General features: G+C 41.9%; 1 protein-coding gene across 1 annotated transcript; it reads left to right on the top strand.

Annotated features, from left to right (window-relative positions):
• The first annotated feature begins 9788 nt into the window (after window positions 1-9788).
• On the top strand, window positions 9789-14499 carry LOC309704974 (uncharacterized protein). The gene is made up of 7 exons (XM_082530535.1): window positions 9789-9877; window positions 10314-10519; window positions 10970-11135; window positions 12106-12867; window positions 13004-13071; window positions 13582-13625; window positions 14358-14499. Exons 2-7 carry the CDS (start codon window positions 10316-10318, stop codon window positions 14407-14409), a joined length of 1296 nt encoding a protein of 431 aa, XP_082386661.1. The 5' UTR covers window positions 9789-9877; window positions 10314-10315; the 3' UTR covers window positions 14410-14499.
• Window positions 14500-16487: the final 1988 nt, after the last annotated feature.

Raw genomic sequence — 16487 nt, 5'->3', positions numbered from 1 at the left:
CTCAGCGATTAAGTCTGTAAATCCCCGGACCTGGTGGAGATAGGGATTTCCTGCCAGGATTGCCTCAACGGCATTTATCCCCACAACTTTCGCTCGTGCATTGGAGGTGTGGGTTACCCAGTCCACCAGGCGTAGGGCACGTGTGAGGTCGCTCTCCCCGGCCAAGACCGCTGGATCCATCTTGTGGTCGCGTCGTACTGTCACGGCTGCACAGCAGTCGTGTGGTGAATTGAGAAAAGGATCCAAGATGCAGGCACTGACTGGGGTGCGAGTGAAAATTTATTTGCAGAGGTGATAAAGTGACAAAACAGGAAGAGCAGAGCGGGGAGTAAACAAACCTAAACTGGGAAAACTAAAGAACAAAACTTAAACCAGACACTCACGGGAGGAGGAGCGAAATGCACAAAGAGAGATGGCAGAGAGACGCAGAATGAATACCAGGTAACAGAATACTGCAGACTGACATGGAGTTAAACAGACGACGCGACAGAGCACAGGAAAACACAGGGCTTAAATACACGGGGAGTAATCAGGGAATGGGCCACAGGAGGGAGACACAGCTGGGAGCAATAAGGCTAACGAGACAGGGGAGAGGTAAAACTGAACACACTGACATGAGACATGAACTTTCAGAATAAAAGAGAACCAGACCGGACACTGAACTTGACAGGCAGACTCATGAGCAGACACAATAACACCATGGACAGACAGAGGGAACACAGAGAAGTGGAAGCAGGCAGGCAAAGAACAGAAACCTAACAAATGGCAAAATCACAACAGAATACACACTCTGAATGAACAAAAGCACAAGGAACACAAAACACTGAGTTCTCAGACTCAGGACCATGACAGTATGTATGTATATATATGTATATATTGTACTATTCTTAGTTAGCGTATTGTCTGTCTTGTCTTAATGTTGGTTTAAAATGGAGCACTGTAACAAAAAATAATTTCCCCCAGGGATCAATAAAGTATTCTGATTCTGATTCTGATTCTGATTTTGACTATCCTGCTAAGTGTTTTTGCCGCCTCCTCTCAACCACTAAACACAACCCGACATTACAGACACTTAGTAGTAGAACTGACACACAAAACAAAACAACAACTACACTAACTATATACTCTGCAACACACCCAGTGAGCTTGATTTGAAGTGGGTTTAATAAACACATTGCAATGTGGAGAGAGCATCCCAGTGAAACACCAGGACCATCTCTGTGGCCACCGCCCTTACATCTTATATACAGACACACAGACAAAGAACATCCACAAACTTTCACATGCTCACACACATGTAAAGTGGAAACAAATAAATCTCCTTTCTGACAGTTTCAGCACATTTCTTCTTCTCTTAGCTGCTCCTATCTGTATGTTTCAGCCTGTATTTCTGTAAGAACTATAACAGTGTGGACAGCAGGACCCTATGATTGTCTGTTATTAACAGTATTGAGTCTGAACTCTGTGGGGAAAAACGTAAGTTGGAAGAACATTGTTATTCAATATTTAACCCCAGTGCGTGCATTATGATAGAAATGGACAATGAACAGGACGCTGGACGCTCCTTAGAGGCACAGGCTGACACTCGATGATGTCTCAGACAAATCTGTGCTATGGAAACAAAGATCGGCATCATTCACTTTCAAATCAGCACATTTTTGGAACATTTCCTCCGATTTCAATGTCTGAAAAAGGACTAAAAGTGGGTGGAGGGACCATTTTAAAAACATATATAAAAGTATTTAAAGCAGAAAATTCACATTGTTATGAATATAAACATTTTCTACCGTATAATTTTCCTACCATGTTGGAGCAGGAGGGTGGGTGACCCACCATCCTGTATTTGGACCTACTACATCAGAGCATCTGCGTTAAAATAGTGATGTCGCTCTATAATGAGTGACTTTGAGTTTAGTGAAAGAAATGTTCATTCTAATTGTAATTATGAACTATGTGCAGATATTCTTGATGCCATTACAACTGCTGAGCAGTACAGGCAATGTTTAAATCGCCACGCCTCACTGGAAGTGTTTTATTTGTGTTTTCTTTTAAGTGCTTCACATGTTAACTGTGTTGTGTTTCATACATGACTTCTGCTCTTTTGTTTCTTAGAGTTCTCGTTTCTACACTGTGAAGCCTGCATCAGCATTAAAGGATTTCTTCAGCCTGCTCGAGCTGCAGGTTCTTGCTTGGCAATAATAATCTTATGGTCGCCCGCTCGCTGTGTGTGCAGTTTCTTTCTCACAGCTCATCACTGGAGTGAATACTCACTCACTACTTAAGTGCATGGACGGCTGTTTATGTGTATCATAGCTTTCAGTTATAAACCACAGACTCGTTTATAATGAAGCAGCTTCTCTGGTTGAATCCTGTCATCCTCCTGAGGTATCAGATTTCTCCAGAGAGCCGCTGTCTTACAGCCTCCGACTACCTACGTGGTCTCCGTTAGGGGGGGCAGAAGAGGCCCCAGCCCTCCATGCACCAACAATCTGCAACAGCTGATCCCGGGAAACACAGACGTTCCCAGCATAGAGACAGAATCTGTCCACTGTGATCTTAGTGTGTGCAGTACTGCAGATTGTGGGATAGATGTGATACCAAGTAAATGTATGGCCAGTATTGCTGATACCAATGCTGATACTATAAAAACAGCTTATGCAGGGGAGAGCAGTGTATCATAACTTATGACATGAATCATAAGTTTGCAACTTCTGCAGACGTTTTTAATGAATCACTGTGATTCTGCAACACTGAGTTAATAAACACACCTGTGAGCTTTTCATTTGAAACTTTTTGTAGACCTGAAAGGTCCGTGTGCCTGTCTGCAGAGCACAGTGTATGAAATGTGCCTGAGACCGGAAAATATTGCCTTAACTGTTCACCAAAGCCTGCTGTATGTGACAGTGAAAGAATGATATCGATGCTTCAAATAGATTTAGACTTACAAACCGTTGTTTGAGGGCAAGTCAAGGCAGTTCAACTCTACTCAGTTATGGTGCATTATAAGCCATATATCTTTAATAATTTATATTTTAATTATGAACTATCAACACTTGAAGATTCCCCCATCTCCTCTGAACAGAACGGTCTAAGAATGACCGCTCCAGCCCCTACGGTTAGGAAATTATGGCCATTGGTTCGAGGGGAATCCATAAAACCAGGAAGATTCAAATTGAATATTCAGAGTGGTTGACTGACATCCTGTGTGTCTCTGTGCATTTGTGTTTCCATATGTGCTCATATTTCTAATTGTGTGTATCTGCTGGCTGTTCTTTCGTGTGTTTTTAACATTTCTGCCAGTTTTTCACAGTTGAACAACAAGTAGTTTTGAGTGAACGTCACCTTATTCAGCTTTTTTCAGCTGCTCATTTTCCAATATTTCTGCTTAAGTTGTTACTTTTCTGCTGAATTGTCGTGTTTCTGCTCTGTTTTAGTTATTATGTTTGTCTTAAGTCACAATATTTTTCAATATTCAAAATGAGCAGATCCAGTTTCACTGGCATAGATACACACAGGCCACACGCTTAATAAGATAAGATAAGATAAGATAAGATAAGATAAGATAAGATAGAACTTTATTAATCCCTCGGGTGGGTTCCTCTGGGAAATTCGACTTCCAAAAAAAAGCACAGCAACGACCGAAGTTACAGTTACAGAACTGTTATATATATATATACACACACACACACACACACACACACACACACACACACACACACACACACACACACACACACACACATATATAAATACAGAGACAAATATAAATAAAATATACAAAGGGGATAAATAGAATAAATAGGAATAAAAATAAAAATACAAGTGAATTGCACATTTCAAGTATTGAGTCTATTGCACTGTTGACTATTTACAAAAAGTATTGCACAAGGTATTGTACAGTGAGGTGAAGAGGAACTGCAGCTTAGTTGTTCCCCCCTCCTTTGTCCTCCTGTTTCCCCTCCCTCTCCCCTCCAGAGAGGAGTTAAACAGTCTGATGGCGTGTGGGACAAAGGAGTTATTAAGTCTGTTAGTTCTTGTCTTGGGGAGAAGCAACCTGTCACTGAACAGACTCTTCTGGTTGTTTATGGCCGTGTGCAGAGGATGCCCAGCATTGTCCATAATGTCCATCAGTTTCTTTAATGTCCTTTTCTCTGCCACTGTCACCAGAGTGTCCAGCTTCATGCCGACCACAGAGCTAGCCCTCCTGATCAGTTTCTCCAGCCTGGATGAGTCCCTCTTTGCTGTGCTGCTCCCCCAGCACACCACAGCATAGAAAAGTACTCCAGCAACCACTGACTGGTAAAACATCCTCAGGAGCTTCCTGCAGATGTTAAAAGACCTCAGCCTCCTGAGGAAGTACAGTCGGCTTTGGGCTTTTTTTATACAGGTGCTCTGTGTTGCATGACCAGTCCAGTTTATTGTCCACCCACAGCCCGAGGTACTTGTACTTGTTGACCACCTCCACCTCCTCCCCCTCTATCTGAACCGGCAGTGGACCTTCTCTGGACCTCCCGAAGTCCACAACCAGTTCCTTAGTCTTTGAGGTGTTGAGTTGCAGGTGGTTTGTGTGACTCCATGCGACAAAGTTCCTCACCAGACTTCTGTACTCCTCTTCCTGATCATCCCAGATACACCCCATGATGGCCGTGTCATCTGCAAACTTCTGAATATGGCATAATTCAGAGTTGTAGCAGAAGTCAGAGGTGTACAGGGTGAAGAGAAGAGGGGACAGCACAGCTCCCTGTGGTGCTCCTGTGCTGCTGACCACTGTGTCAGACGTGATGTCCTTCAGCCTGACGTACTGTGGTCTGTCGGTGAGGTAGTCGGAGATCCAAGCCACCAGGCAGGGGTCCACCTCCATCCTGTTCAGTTTTTCCTGAAGCATACAGGGCCGGATGGTATTAAAGGCACTGGAAAAGTCAAGAAACAGTATCCCTCATCCAGGTGTGAGTGGGCTCTGTGTAGGAGGTACAGGATGGCATCCTCCACTCCGACACCCGCCTTGTATGCAAACTGTAGTGGGTCCTGGGCATGTTGTACCTGTGGTCGGAGGAGGTTGAGGAAGAGCCGCTCTAGAGTCTTCATAAGATGTGACGTCAGTGCCACCGGTCGGAAGTCATTCAGCTCATTGGGCCGGTTCTTTTTGGGGACCGGGACGATGCAGGATGTCTTCCAGAGGGCGGGCACTCTCCCCAGTCGCAGACTGAGGTTGAAGACTCGTTGTAGCGGCTCCCCAAGTTCAGCAGCACACGCCTTAAGCATCCTAGGACACACCTTGTCTGGGCCTGCTGCCTTTCTGGGGCGAAGCTTCCTCAGTTGCCTCCTGACCTGATCCACTGTGACACTGGGAGATGTTTGGGAGGAGGGGAGGGGGGGAGATGTCTTGCTGCTGATTGGAGGAGGGGGGTGTCATGGTGTCAGGAAGGGGGGGAAGCGAGGGAGGCAGGAGAGTGGGGAGAGGACTCTGTAGTGAGGGTGAGGGTGGGGGGGTTGTGGGCTGGTCAAACCTGTTGAAGAAGTTGTTGAGTTCGTTTGCCTTCTCCACAGTCCCCCCCACTGTGCTTTTCTTGGTGTTGTGGCCTGTGATGGTTTTCACACCATTCCAGACCTCCCTCATATTGTTCCTCTCCAACTTCTGCTCCACCTTCCTCCTGTAGGTGTCCTTTGCTTCCCTCAGGCAGCGTTTCACCTCCCGCTGTGCTGCTTTCATCTCCTCCTTCACTTTGCTCCTGAAAGCCTTCTTCTTCATGTTGAGGACAGCTTTGACTTCCTGTGTTACCCACGGTTTGTTATTAGGATAACACCGTACCGTCTTAGCAGGGGCGACTGTGTCCACACAAAAGTTGAGGTAGTCTGTAAGACAGTGTGTCGCCCCCTCTATGTCCTCACCATGTGGGCTCAGGAGCACATCCCAGTCTGTGGTGTCATAGCAGTCTCTCAGAGCATCCTCCTTTTCTGGGGTCCATCTCCGGATGGAGCACGTTGTGACCGGCTGCCTTTGGACGAGGGGTGTGTATTGTGGCTGTAGGTAAACCAGGTTGTGGTCTGACTTCCCTAGTGGGGGGAGGGGGGTGGCTCTGTATGCACCTCTCACATTAGCATACAGTAGGTCAATTGTCCTGTTGCTCCTTGTGGGACAATAATAGTCCCTGTTCACTCTATGCTGTGTGTGCGTGTCCTAAATTAAAGGTAAGAACACACACTCTGACACACGGATGCAAATATAAGTCATCTTTATTTATATAGCACATTTAAAAGACATCAAGTGTCGGCCAAAGTGCTGAACAGAGGGATGATATGGTGAAAAGAATTAAAATAGATAAGATGAAAACATCATAGAAACAGTGAGACATCCGTATATGTTTGTAAAAAAATATGTGTACATGCAAATATGCACATCCATATACAAAAATGTACACATTCACACTCAAGCACACATATGTGAACTTAAACTACACGTACACGTGTCTACACATGCAAACATCATCCAATGAGATAAAAGAGCAGAATAGCTGAAACACAATAACAGAGGTGTCAGAGAGATCCTTGGAAAATAGGAGGGGCTTCAGATTGGATTTGAAGACTTCCAAGGATGAAGAGGATTTCATGAAAGGGGGACGACAGCAATGGAGAAAGCTGTCACCTCTAGATTTGAACTGGGAGCGTGGAACTAATGACAGCATGTGACTGGAGGAGCGCAGAGTTCGAGTGGGGCGGTGTGGGCTGAGAAGACCTGAAATGTAACCTGGAGCCATAATAATAAACGCACACGCAGCTGCAGAAACCCAGCATTACTGGGTTTCTGCAGCTCCTGGTTTCCTGTTTAATACATTCACACAAGCAATCAAACGCTATGAATCGTTCCACAATGTTCGCAGTCACTTTGTAAAAGTTGTACAAAGGCAGTCACGGATCAGCTCATGATCTGGATTCATTGTGGCTGCTACACAGATACTTCTGGGTCACTTCTCTCAGTTAGGAACCTTCCTCACCAAACTGACTGTTGGACCACACCCCTGGTTTCATGAGAAATTGTTTCAGCCATGATTTCTCTTCCTGTATTTCAGAGTAAAGACTGAAGTGACAAATGGAAGCATGTTTAAAAAACACAATGTGAGAGAGACGTTGAGGTCCTTAGAAGTTACCCTGGGTTTTTCTGTCCCCCTGCTAGATGTTACACACCTTGTTATTGGACTGGTTTCTACTGCTGGACTACTCCTGCGGAGAGTAACAATACTCTTACTAATTAGCTCCCTTTCACAGCTTTGGGGATATTTATTTCTGTGTTTGCAGCGCTGTGAGCCAGAACAGCGAGAGAAAAATCTGCAGCAGCGACGAGCCGAATGCTTACGTGAATCGCAGCAGCTGCACATGTGCTACGCTGAATTAGAGGATATCTTTGCTCTGGATTTCTATTTCTACTTTTTTATTTCTATATGATTCTTCTTGCATCTAAACAAAGATGATTCAATTTGCTAAATGTTGATGGCTCTTCGTGCTCAGGTGTAAATGAGACGTAATATTTGCTCTTGGTTTGGTTCTCCTGTACAGAACCTTGCAGTACAACAGAAACCTAAAAACATTATTTGTAGTTGTTATTCTTAGTTGTTCTGCTGCCTAAATACCACAGGGTCTGATTATGAAGTTATTGAGCTGCACATACGTTACGACCTGCTTAAGTTCGAGGTCACAGCGTCTGTAGAGCAGCTGGAACATAATGAAGTCTACAAGGTTAAAGTTTTCTCTTCAGTTATTGTTCTTTCTGCTGCTTGGTTTGATGGATCTGAGAGCTTTTGTTTTTATTATTGTTATTATAATTATCATGAATATTTTACTCTCTAGAAGCTTTAAAATAGTGTTTGTGTTTGAAAACATTGATTTAAGAATTGAACAGAAACATCTATCCTTCTGAAAATCGCCCAAAGGCACGGAGACAAAGTCAAAGGATGCAACCTGTAACTTTCTCTTCCTTCATGTCAGGACCATCATCCATGATTTATATAAAATGCATATAGCAACAGTAGCACTTTAGTTTGGACTTTATGATTTCTGTAACTGGAAAATATTATTTTGTTTAAAGACAGAAGTGACCGCATAGTTGCAACATCAAAGGGAAATATTAATTAATTAGCATCAAGTATATTTGTTGCTTAAGCGTTTGCACTATAACTTAAGTAGGATTATAACTTTTAAGGAAGGAAAGATTTCAGATATTTAGTTCACTGTTTCAGTTATTTTATATGAAATTAAAACATTTACGTTGGTCAAATATGATGCTCTAAATCAAATAAAAGTTTGAAAATAAATGATGTATTTTTAAATGCTGCAACAAATGTTCACAAAAAGTAACTATAATTAAAACCAGTTAAACAAAATCAAATGTTTGAATCATGCTTAACCAAATGCCAGGCTGCAGAGCTGAACCTAAAGTATACGTAGAAAGATTTCAACATCTGAGCAGTTTTTAATGTTTTTATCACATATAAATGTCACAGCAGTGGGTCCTGGCCCAATGCTTTGTGTTTTTGCTTTTCTTTGACTCTTGTTTTTCTTGGTTTTTGTTCTTCTTATTTATCAGGCTCTCAGTAATCTTAGTTCTCCCTCCCTCAGTGTTCATTTCAGCCTGTGTTTAGTTTCTGTTCCCGTGTCCCACGTTTCATCGTTTCATGTCGAGTCAGCCCTGTCTCTCTGTTTCCTGTGTCTCCCCAGTCAGCCCCGCCTCCCTCGGGCACTCATGTGTGATACAGAGTAATAAACCTGACTACATTTGCTACACTCTCTTTATTACCTGTTACTTTAAAATTCATACACTAATTATGTCTGCCCATCTCTCTAATGTGAAGGTCAAAGGTCAACATCCCAGTGACATAAGAATAATCCCAAAGGGGCAAAGGCAGCGGTTAATTTAGCATAATTAGCATTAAGGGTACAGCAAGGATATACTTTTACCAACCCGTTCTCACTCCCGACGCGTAAAATAATGACGATTTGTCACGTCCCTTAACTTCTCATGCTGACGCCTAAGGTACCCTTCCACCTTTTTATGTGACGCTGTGGGTTGTCAATTCATTCCAATATGAACGCGCTCGCGGCGATCAGAGACGCTTCGAGCAGAGGCTCCAGCCATCCATTTATTCCAATAATAACCCCGTCACGGCGAAACATGACGTCGTGAAGCACAATCTAACTGGAGAACCGGGGACCCTCTCCGCGAACGGGTTTTTCTCCCTAATTTAATGCTTTCTTTTAATGACATCGTTAACATTTCTCAACAAAAACACGTGAAAGTATCACTGATAATTCAACAATAAAATGGCTTCATGTTGTGGCCATCACACAGTGTTTTCCAAACTGATTCACGATCTGAAAGTGCTCAGATTTAACGTACATAATCCTTTGTTAGGTTTATTATTTTCATTTCACACGTAAAACACATTTATAGATTCATTCACCACTCCTGCTAGTTTTGGATGCGCTCGGCTCCAGCCAATCAGACCAATTTACGCAGACGCACTAATCCCGTAACTGCACACTACCCATAATCCTCGACCGCCGTCGCTATGGGAATGAAGATAACAACAGCTTGGTGCTACCCGTTATTCCTTTATTTACTCTAAAATAATAACCAGCGATAATACGAAATTAAACTGGCCCAGTGTTTAATTATGTAATTAAAAATTGCAAATTTTAGTATTTTATTTTTTACAAATTGCAATATTTATCTACAGCGCGCCTTTAGCGACACGTCAACAGATCTTAAGCAAGGCGATTGGATGGTTTTTACTGCAATGCATCTTGGGAGTCGCAGTAAATGTATCTTTCAACTCACGGTCCTGCAGCGAAGTTTTCGACTGGACACGAGGCAGATCCTAGCTAAGTAAGTTGTGATAAACTGTGGGTAATTTGCATGTTCACTGAAATATTAATTTCAGTGATATTAAACTGATATTAAACTTGAAATGTTTTCACAGAGCAGTCTGTGTACCAAGAGAACTACTTCTGCAAAAGTTTATTTCATTTTTTTTGTGATGTATTCTCATGTGTAAGACACTTGCTTGGCCACCCAGCTAATGTTAGTACTGCTCTATTTTAGCAATGTATCTTTTCTGTAATCAATTCAGGGTTTTTTTTTAACCCTATTCACGTAATTAACTCAATATTAACGACTTTAATCTCGTAATTGATTTTTTTTCTAAATATGGTGTAATACTGCCTCGTAACATAAGTTATTTCTTTGGTCATAAATTATTTTTGTAATCGTTTCACCAAAACAGACCTGAAATAATCCCTACATGTTCCATTTTCATTTGCAGAAATGACAAAGCCAAAAACCAAACCATGCCCTTCCTGTCAGGCCCCAAACACCTGCAACAGGAAGACATGCAGTGGATGCCTGGGCAGCCTGAACCTAAAGGAGGGATTGAAAAAGAAACAAGAACAGTTTAAAAACAGTAACTGGGCTGCCTCTGTTAAAAAAAACAGAAATGCGAGCAGGGTGGTTAATTCAGCCCAGTTGTCAGTAAGTTTAAAAGTTCTGATCTAATAAGTGGTTGGTCTGCTAGACAATTCTTTATTAATCACAGTTGTCAATGTTTTCTTGTATATCATGAAGTAAGAAACTAACAAGACATGTATATACACATAAAATATTAATTTATAAAAGAGCATAAATAAAAAAGTTATTCACATCAGAATAACATCATCACACTAAAGACATCCAACTAGAAAAAACTTGTTAAAAACTATTTTTATTTAAGCTACTTCTGATTTTTAATTTAATCGGCTATTAACTGAGAGACAAAACATTTCAAGATGGATTTTATCATACATTTACAGGTTTGGTCACCATAAATACTTTTTAACTATCGACAACAATAAAACAACAAAGATGTGAAACTTAAAGGTTTGTTAAACATCCGTTTGCTTACATGAAAGACTGGCTGCATGTTTTTCTTTGTTGTTCTTGCAGGTTTCAAAGCTACATGCCCTGGGCTACCAACCAATTCTGTTTCTTGGACAGTTTGACCGTAAGGGCCGTATAGTAGGGGACGTGATCACTCAGATCGAACCAGCGGAAGGTGCTGCACGTGACATCCTCATGAAGATGAGGAAGCTTTATGAACACCTTCTGAGAAGTAAGATATGCTTTGTCCATTATCTGTAACCAGGTGTCCTTATCAGGTAGCCTATCCTAGCTGTCTTTGGGTGATACTCATGGTACACCCTAGATAAGAAGGCAGATCATCACGGGGTACATAGAGACAAACAAGATGGTGAGGATGAGGATAGTTAACAGTCACCAGCTATTCTATTCTACTCTACTCTATTCTGTTCTGTTCTATTCTAGTATTCAGCCAAGTTTCAGACCAGTAACCTTCTTGCTGTGAGGTGACAGCTGTCCTACATGTCCTGTTGCTAACATGAAAATAGTGTTATATCTGCCTTATTACCTCCCCATGTGTCGGTCACATCACCAAAGCTAGCCATACTGAACCTCTGGTGTTACCCACCTGAACAATTTTGTATGTGTGTGTGTATAGTATGGTCTTTCACACTCATGTATATACAAATGTAATTTTAAAAATCTTCACAAAAACCAGACCTGATAATTCTCTTCGAGACTTTCTAGTATAACAAATGTTATATAATGTTACCAATATGAACACCAAGATTCTTAAATAACTTATATACTTCTTAAGAGGTCACCTGATTACCTCCCTGAGGTAGTTAGCATCACCATTGTACAAAACTCCTAAGTCACAGTACTAGCTTGAAGTGTCAAATGTTATGCACTACAAAGTCAGGAAAGTAGTGTCATCAGAGGAAAAAGTCATTATCTATCTGGATTTATAGTCACACTCATTAATTTTTTAATGTACAATGTAGAAAAGCACTACAGATGTCACACTACCCCCGAGGGCACTTGTACTGAATTATTTGGGTCAGTGAGTGTGCGAGATGACTTATTTGATGCCAATATTTACCAGTTGTATCTTTAGTAAAACTTAACTGAAAACATGCAAATCACTACTTATTATGTGTTTATGTGTACTGTACATTTTTTCAACCCATTTTAATGAATGTTTAATATTTAAAATTTTTCAGAATTACAAGCTTCACCTCCTGCTAAACGTTCTACACCAGCAGCTGGACCATCCTCTGCTGACAGTGTGGATGCTGGACCAGTCCCAGACCCAGAGGCTCTAAACCAGGAATTTATTCTTCATTTAGAGCCTGAACCAACATCTTCCCTCTGTCAGCCTCCTGCATCCTCCTCTTCATCTCTGCTTCCTCCTGCATCCTCCTCTCCGTCTCTGCTTCCTCCTGCATCCTCCTCTCCATCTCTGCTTCCTCCTGCATCCTCCTCTCCATCTCTGCTTCCTCCTGCATCCTCCTCTCCATCTCTGCTTCCTCCTGCATCCTCCTCTCCATCTCTGCATCCTCCTGCATCCTCCTCTCCATCTCTGCTTCCTCCTGCATCCTCCTCTCCATCTCTGCTTCCTCCTGCATCCTCCTCTCCATCTCTGCTTCCTCCTGCATATTCCTCTCTGTCTCTGCTTCCTCCTGCATCCTCCTCTCCATCTCTGCTTCCTCCTGCATCCTCCTCTCCATCTCTGCTTCCTCCTGCATCCTCCTCTCCATCTCTGCTTCCTCCTGCATATTCCTCTCTGTCTCTGCTTCCTCCTGCATCCTCCTCTCTGTCTCTGCTTCCTCCTGCATCCTCCTCTCCATCTCTGCTTCCTCCTGCATCCTCCTCTTCATCTCTGCTTCCTCCTGCATCCTCCTCTCCATCTCCACATCCTACATCTCCCTCAATTTCTACGGTGTACACCTCGGATGTCCCAAACAAAAAAAGGACAAGGAAAGGTTAGATGTTATGGTATTGTAAATGTACGAAACACATGACAGGTTCGTTAAGTTTGTTAAGATTTCTTTTTCTTAATTTTTGCATTTTTTCCAGTTTTACAGAACTCATGTAAATATTTCATTTGTTATTTTTCAGAATGCCGAAAACACCGTACACAGAAGATTTTCAAATATGAAGAGATAGTAGACAGGAGAGTTGTAAATGTAAGTAATTTAGCCTGCTGTTGTGCAGATTTGTTTGCGTCTTTGGACTTCCCAGATTTGAACTGTGCCTGACTGACTATCCATAAGCTTTTGTATTTGATGAATCTTCACTAATTCAGCCACTGAGTCAGGATTTCACTCCAAATAGGAAATTAAATAAGAACAGACCACCTGATACGACCTGGTCGTGCTGCCTTCCTGATGTTTACGTTCTTTAAAGTCCTCCTGACATCATGCTCAGAAGGAGTGATTGATGTGGAGGTGCTCCTTCCCATTCAGTAACATCTGCTTCAGTTAGTTTTGCTTGTGAGCCACAATGTAAGCAGTGTTGCTTTGCTGACATGCACTCGATGCTGGCAGTACAAGCATTATAGTGGTTCTTATGTTTTTGTAAACTAATTGTATAATATATTGAGCCATTCAATAGTACACAAATGTTTATAAGCTCCTTTTTGTATGCAACTTGCATGTCTTTCTTAATTAATTGTTTGTTTATATCATGTTTTTCAGGAAAAAGAAGAAGTTAAAGTCAAGTGGAAGCCTTGCTCAACATGGTATGTAGTAACAACTTTGTTGGACGGGAACAGACATTCATATTGTTGATAAATAGTTATCACTTCAATTTGAATTCATGTATTTGGACTAAAGTAAATTGGGAGCTTTTAGCTATCGAGCTCCTCTTCTGTGAGGAGCTTGATAGCTGTCCACCTCCAAAGTCCATTATGAGTTTTGGAGGTGGACATGGTCAACACTTTTAAGAGTAGGCATAAGACTTTACTTCTTTATAGAGCTTATAGTTAGGGCTGGTTCAGCTCAGCCCTTAGTTATGCTGTAATAGGACCAGACTGCTGGGGGTTAGTGCCCCCCCCCCCCCCCCCTCTCTCTCTGTCTCTTTCAGGGTTATGCAGGCTCAGTATTGGTTGAAGATGCAGTCACGTCTCCTTTTACTGAAAACTCTCCCCCTCTCCCTCACCACCATCTGTAAACACACATGTCTCAGTAATGCAGTTCATGCATGTTACTAACTAAACTTCTTCCCTGGAGTTTCTGTGCTCTCTCATCCAGCAGGTTCCGATGGATCGTGGCTGCTGCTGTGGTCCTGCTTGACGTCTGCTTCATATATTAATACTCTCTGACTTGATTTGATTAATTTATATTACAATGAAGGTGTATAAAGCATGACATGAATATAGAAGATATTTCATCCTAAAAAATTGTCATATGTCACAACCTAAATTGTCCTATTTTGTGTGTGGTTGTTGTTTGTTATGTTTTTCTCCTGACAGTGGCAAAGTGTGGGATGACACATGGGAACCTGCGCAGTTTTACACACAGTAAACCAGGCACCACAGGTGGCAGAGATCGCACAGTTCACAGCTTGTAGTTCAGCATAAAAGTTCAAAATAAAATATTTACTATACATTTCAACCAGTGTCTCTGTTTCACTCTCTAATTGTGGCTTAAGTACCTAACATATTCATGAATCTGATCGATCAATAATATCTTCCCTGCACTTGACATCTCATAGTTTTACATATCAGCCAACATTATTGTCTACATGCTCATAAATATAGAAGTGACTTGCTTATTATAACATATTACTGCACGTATAGTAAGTAACACCTACTGTGTATGGGAGCCTAAAGCAAAGTTAACTGCACCAGTACCAGCTTCAGAACATATTGTATATTATATGTTTCTACCTTTTTGTAATATGTCATGTTTAGATGCAGTGACAATTGCACATTTGGAGTTGTGGTCATATGTGGTCTTTATATACAGGGTATTAAAAAAATTGACATTTTTTGCTATTTTTCTTGTTTGTTTGCACAATATTATTGTGTACATATTACATATGTAACATTATGGTTAATATTATTATTAGATATCAAAGATACAATTTGATTGAGGGTTTTCCTGTCATAATTTCAATAAAAATGCAATTACACACGTAAACAATAGGATCAAAATAAACTTTTAAAAAGTCTGTTGATCAAATGCTGATTTTCAAAACATTCTAGAGGAAAACAGAGATAAAATAATCTGAACAGTAACAGTGATCGTGGATGATGATGGAGGCTTCAATGGATTATTCTGTTTCAATCAATAGGTTCGTATCTATGACAATAATTTGATAAGTTTAACAGGTTGGTTTAGGCCTGGCAAAAAAGCAAATATTCACAAACTTTTGTTTTTGAAGAATGTTGATCTTTTTTGGGATGAAGCTATCTGGCAAAATGAGACAGCCCTTTAACCTCATCTGTACGTCTATCATGTGGCTGTGGTACTGGATTTTGGTTTGATGCATATGCAGGTTACAGCTGGGGAATGGCAGTATGTTGTGGATTGATTTGGCATGTTCAACCACTGTTACACCAAACTCTCTCACTTATAACATGATCAAGGCCTCTTACCCAGTGTCATGGATTCTCTGTAGTTTTGGGGACACGGGGCCAAAGTCTGAGGCAATAAGTCAGATCAAAGAAGGCAATGATTCTAAAATGGGAGTTTACTTATGTCATTGTATATATCCAGGAATATGTGCCAGAGGATAGTTGTGATGAAATCAATATTAAATCAAAGTATTCCTTAATTACCACAGCTGACACGAGTTCTCCAAAGCTGCCTGCTGTCTCAGGATCTGTCTCCAAAAAGGACCAGGGAGCGCTAACATGTTATGTTCTAAACTGATGAAGAAAATGCACATTAAACATAGTATAAACTTACTGAGTGAAGTAATGTCAAGAGGATTCCTTTAGCTCCTATTGGGTTGGTTCCTTGATCAATGCAATACAGAATCATTAATCTGGTTTTATGTAATGTCCTCAAAACATGTCAAAATGAGGCTCACTAGTCTGTGTGGCCTCCACATGCCTGTATGACCTCCCTACAACACCTGGGCATGCTCCTGATGAAGTGGCAGATGCTCTCCTGATGGATCTCCTCCCAGACTCCAGGACTAAAGCATCTGCCCACTCCTGGACATTTTGTGGTGCAGTTGGTGGATGGAGCGAGACGTGATGTCCCAGATGTCCTCAAATGGATTCAGTTCTGGGGGATGGGCGGGCCAGTCCACAGCATCAATGCCTTCGTCTTGCAGGAACTGCTGACACACTCCAGCCACATGAGGTCTAGGATTGTCTTGCATTAGGAGGAACCCGGGGCCAACCGCACCAGCATATGGTCTCACAAGGGGTCTGAGGATCTCATCTCAGTACCTAATGGCAGTCAGGCTACCTCTGCCGAACACATGGAGGGCTGTGCAGCTCCCCAAAGAAATGCCACCCCACACCAAAACTGACCCACTGCCAAACTCATGCTGGAGGATGTTGCAGGAAGCAGAAGGTTCTCCACGGCGTCTCCAGACTGTCACAAGTGCTCAGTGTGAACCTGCTTTCATCTGTGAGGAGCACAGG

This window comes from Aulonocara stuartgranti (genome assembly GCF_965226115.1).
Source record: "Aulonocara stuartgranti genome assembly, chromosome: 4".
Classification (NCBI taxonomy): domain Eukaryota; kingdom Metazoa; phylum Chordata; class Actinopteri; order Cichliformes; family Cichlidae; genus Aulonocara; species Aulonocara stuartgranti.
The sequence above is the reverse complement of the archived record's forward strand: the minus strand, read 5'-3'. Positions and strand labels throughout refer to the sequence as shown.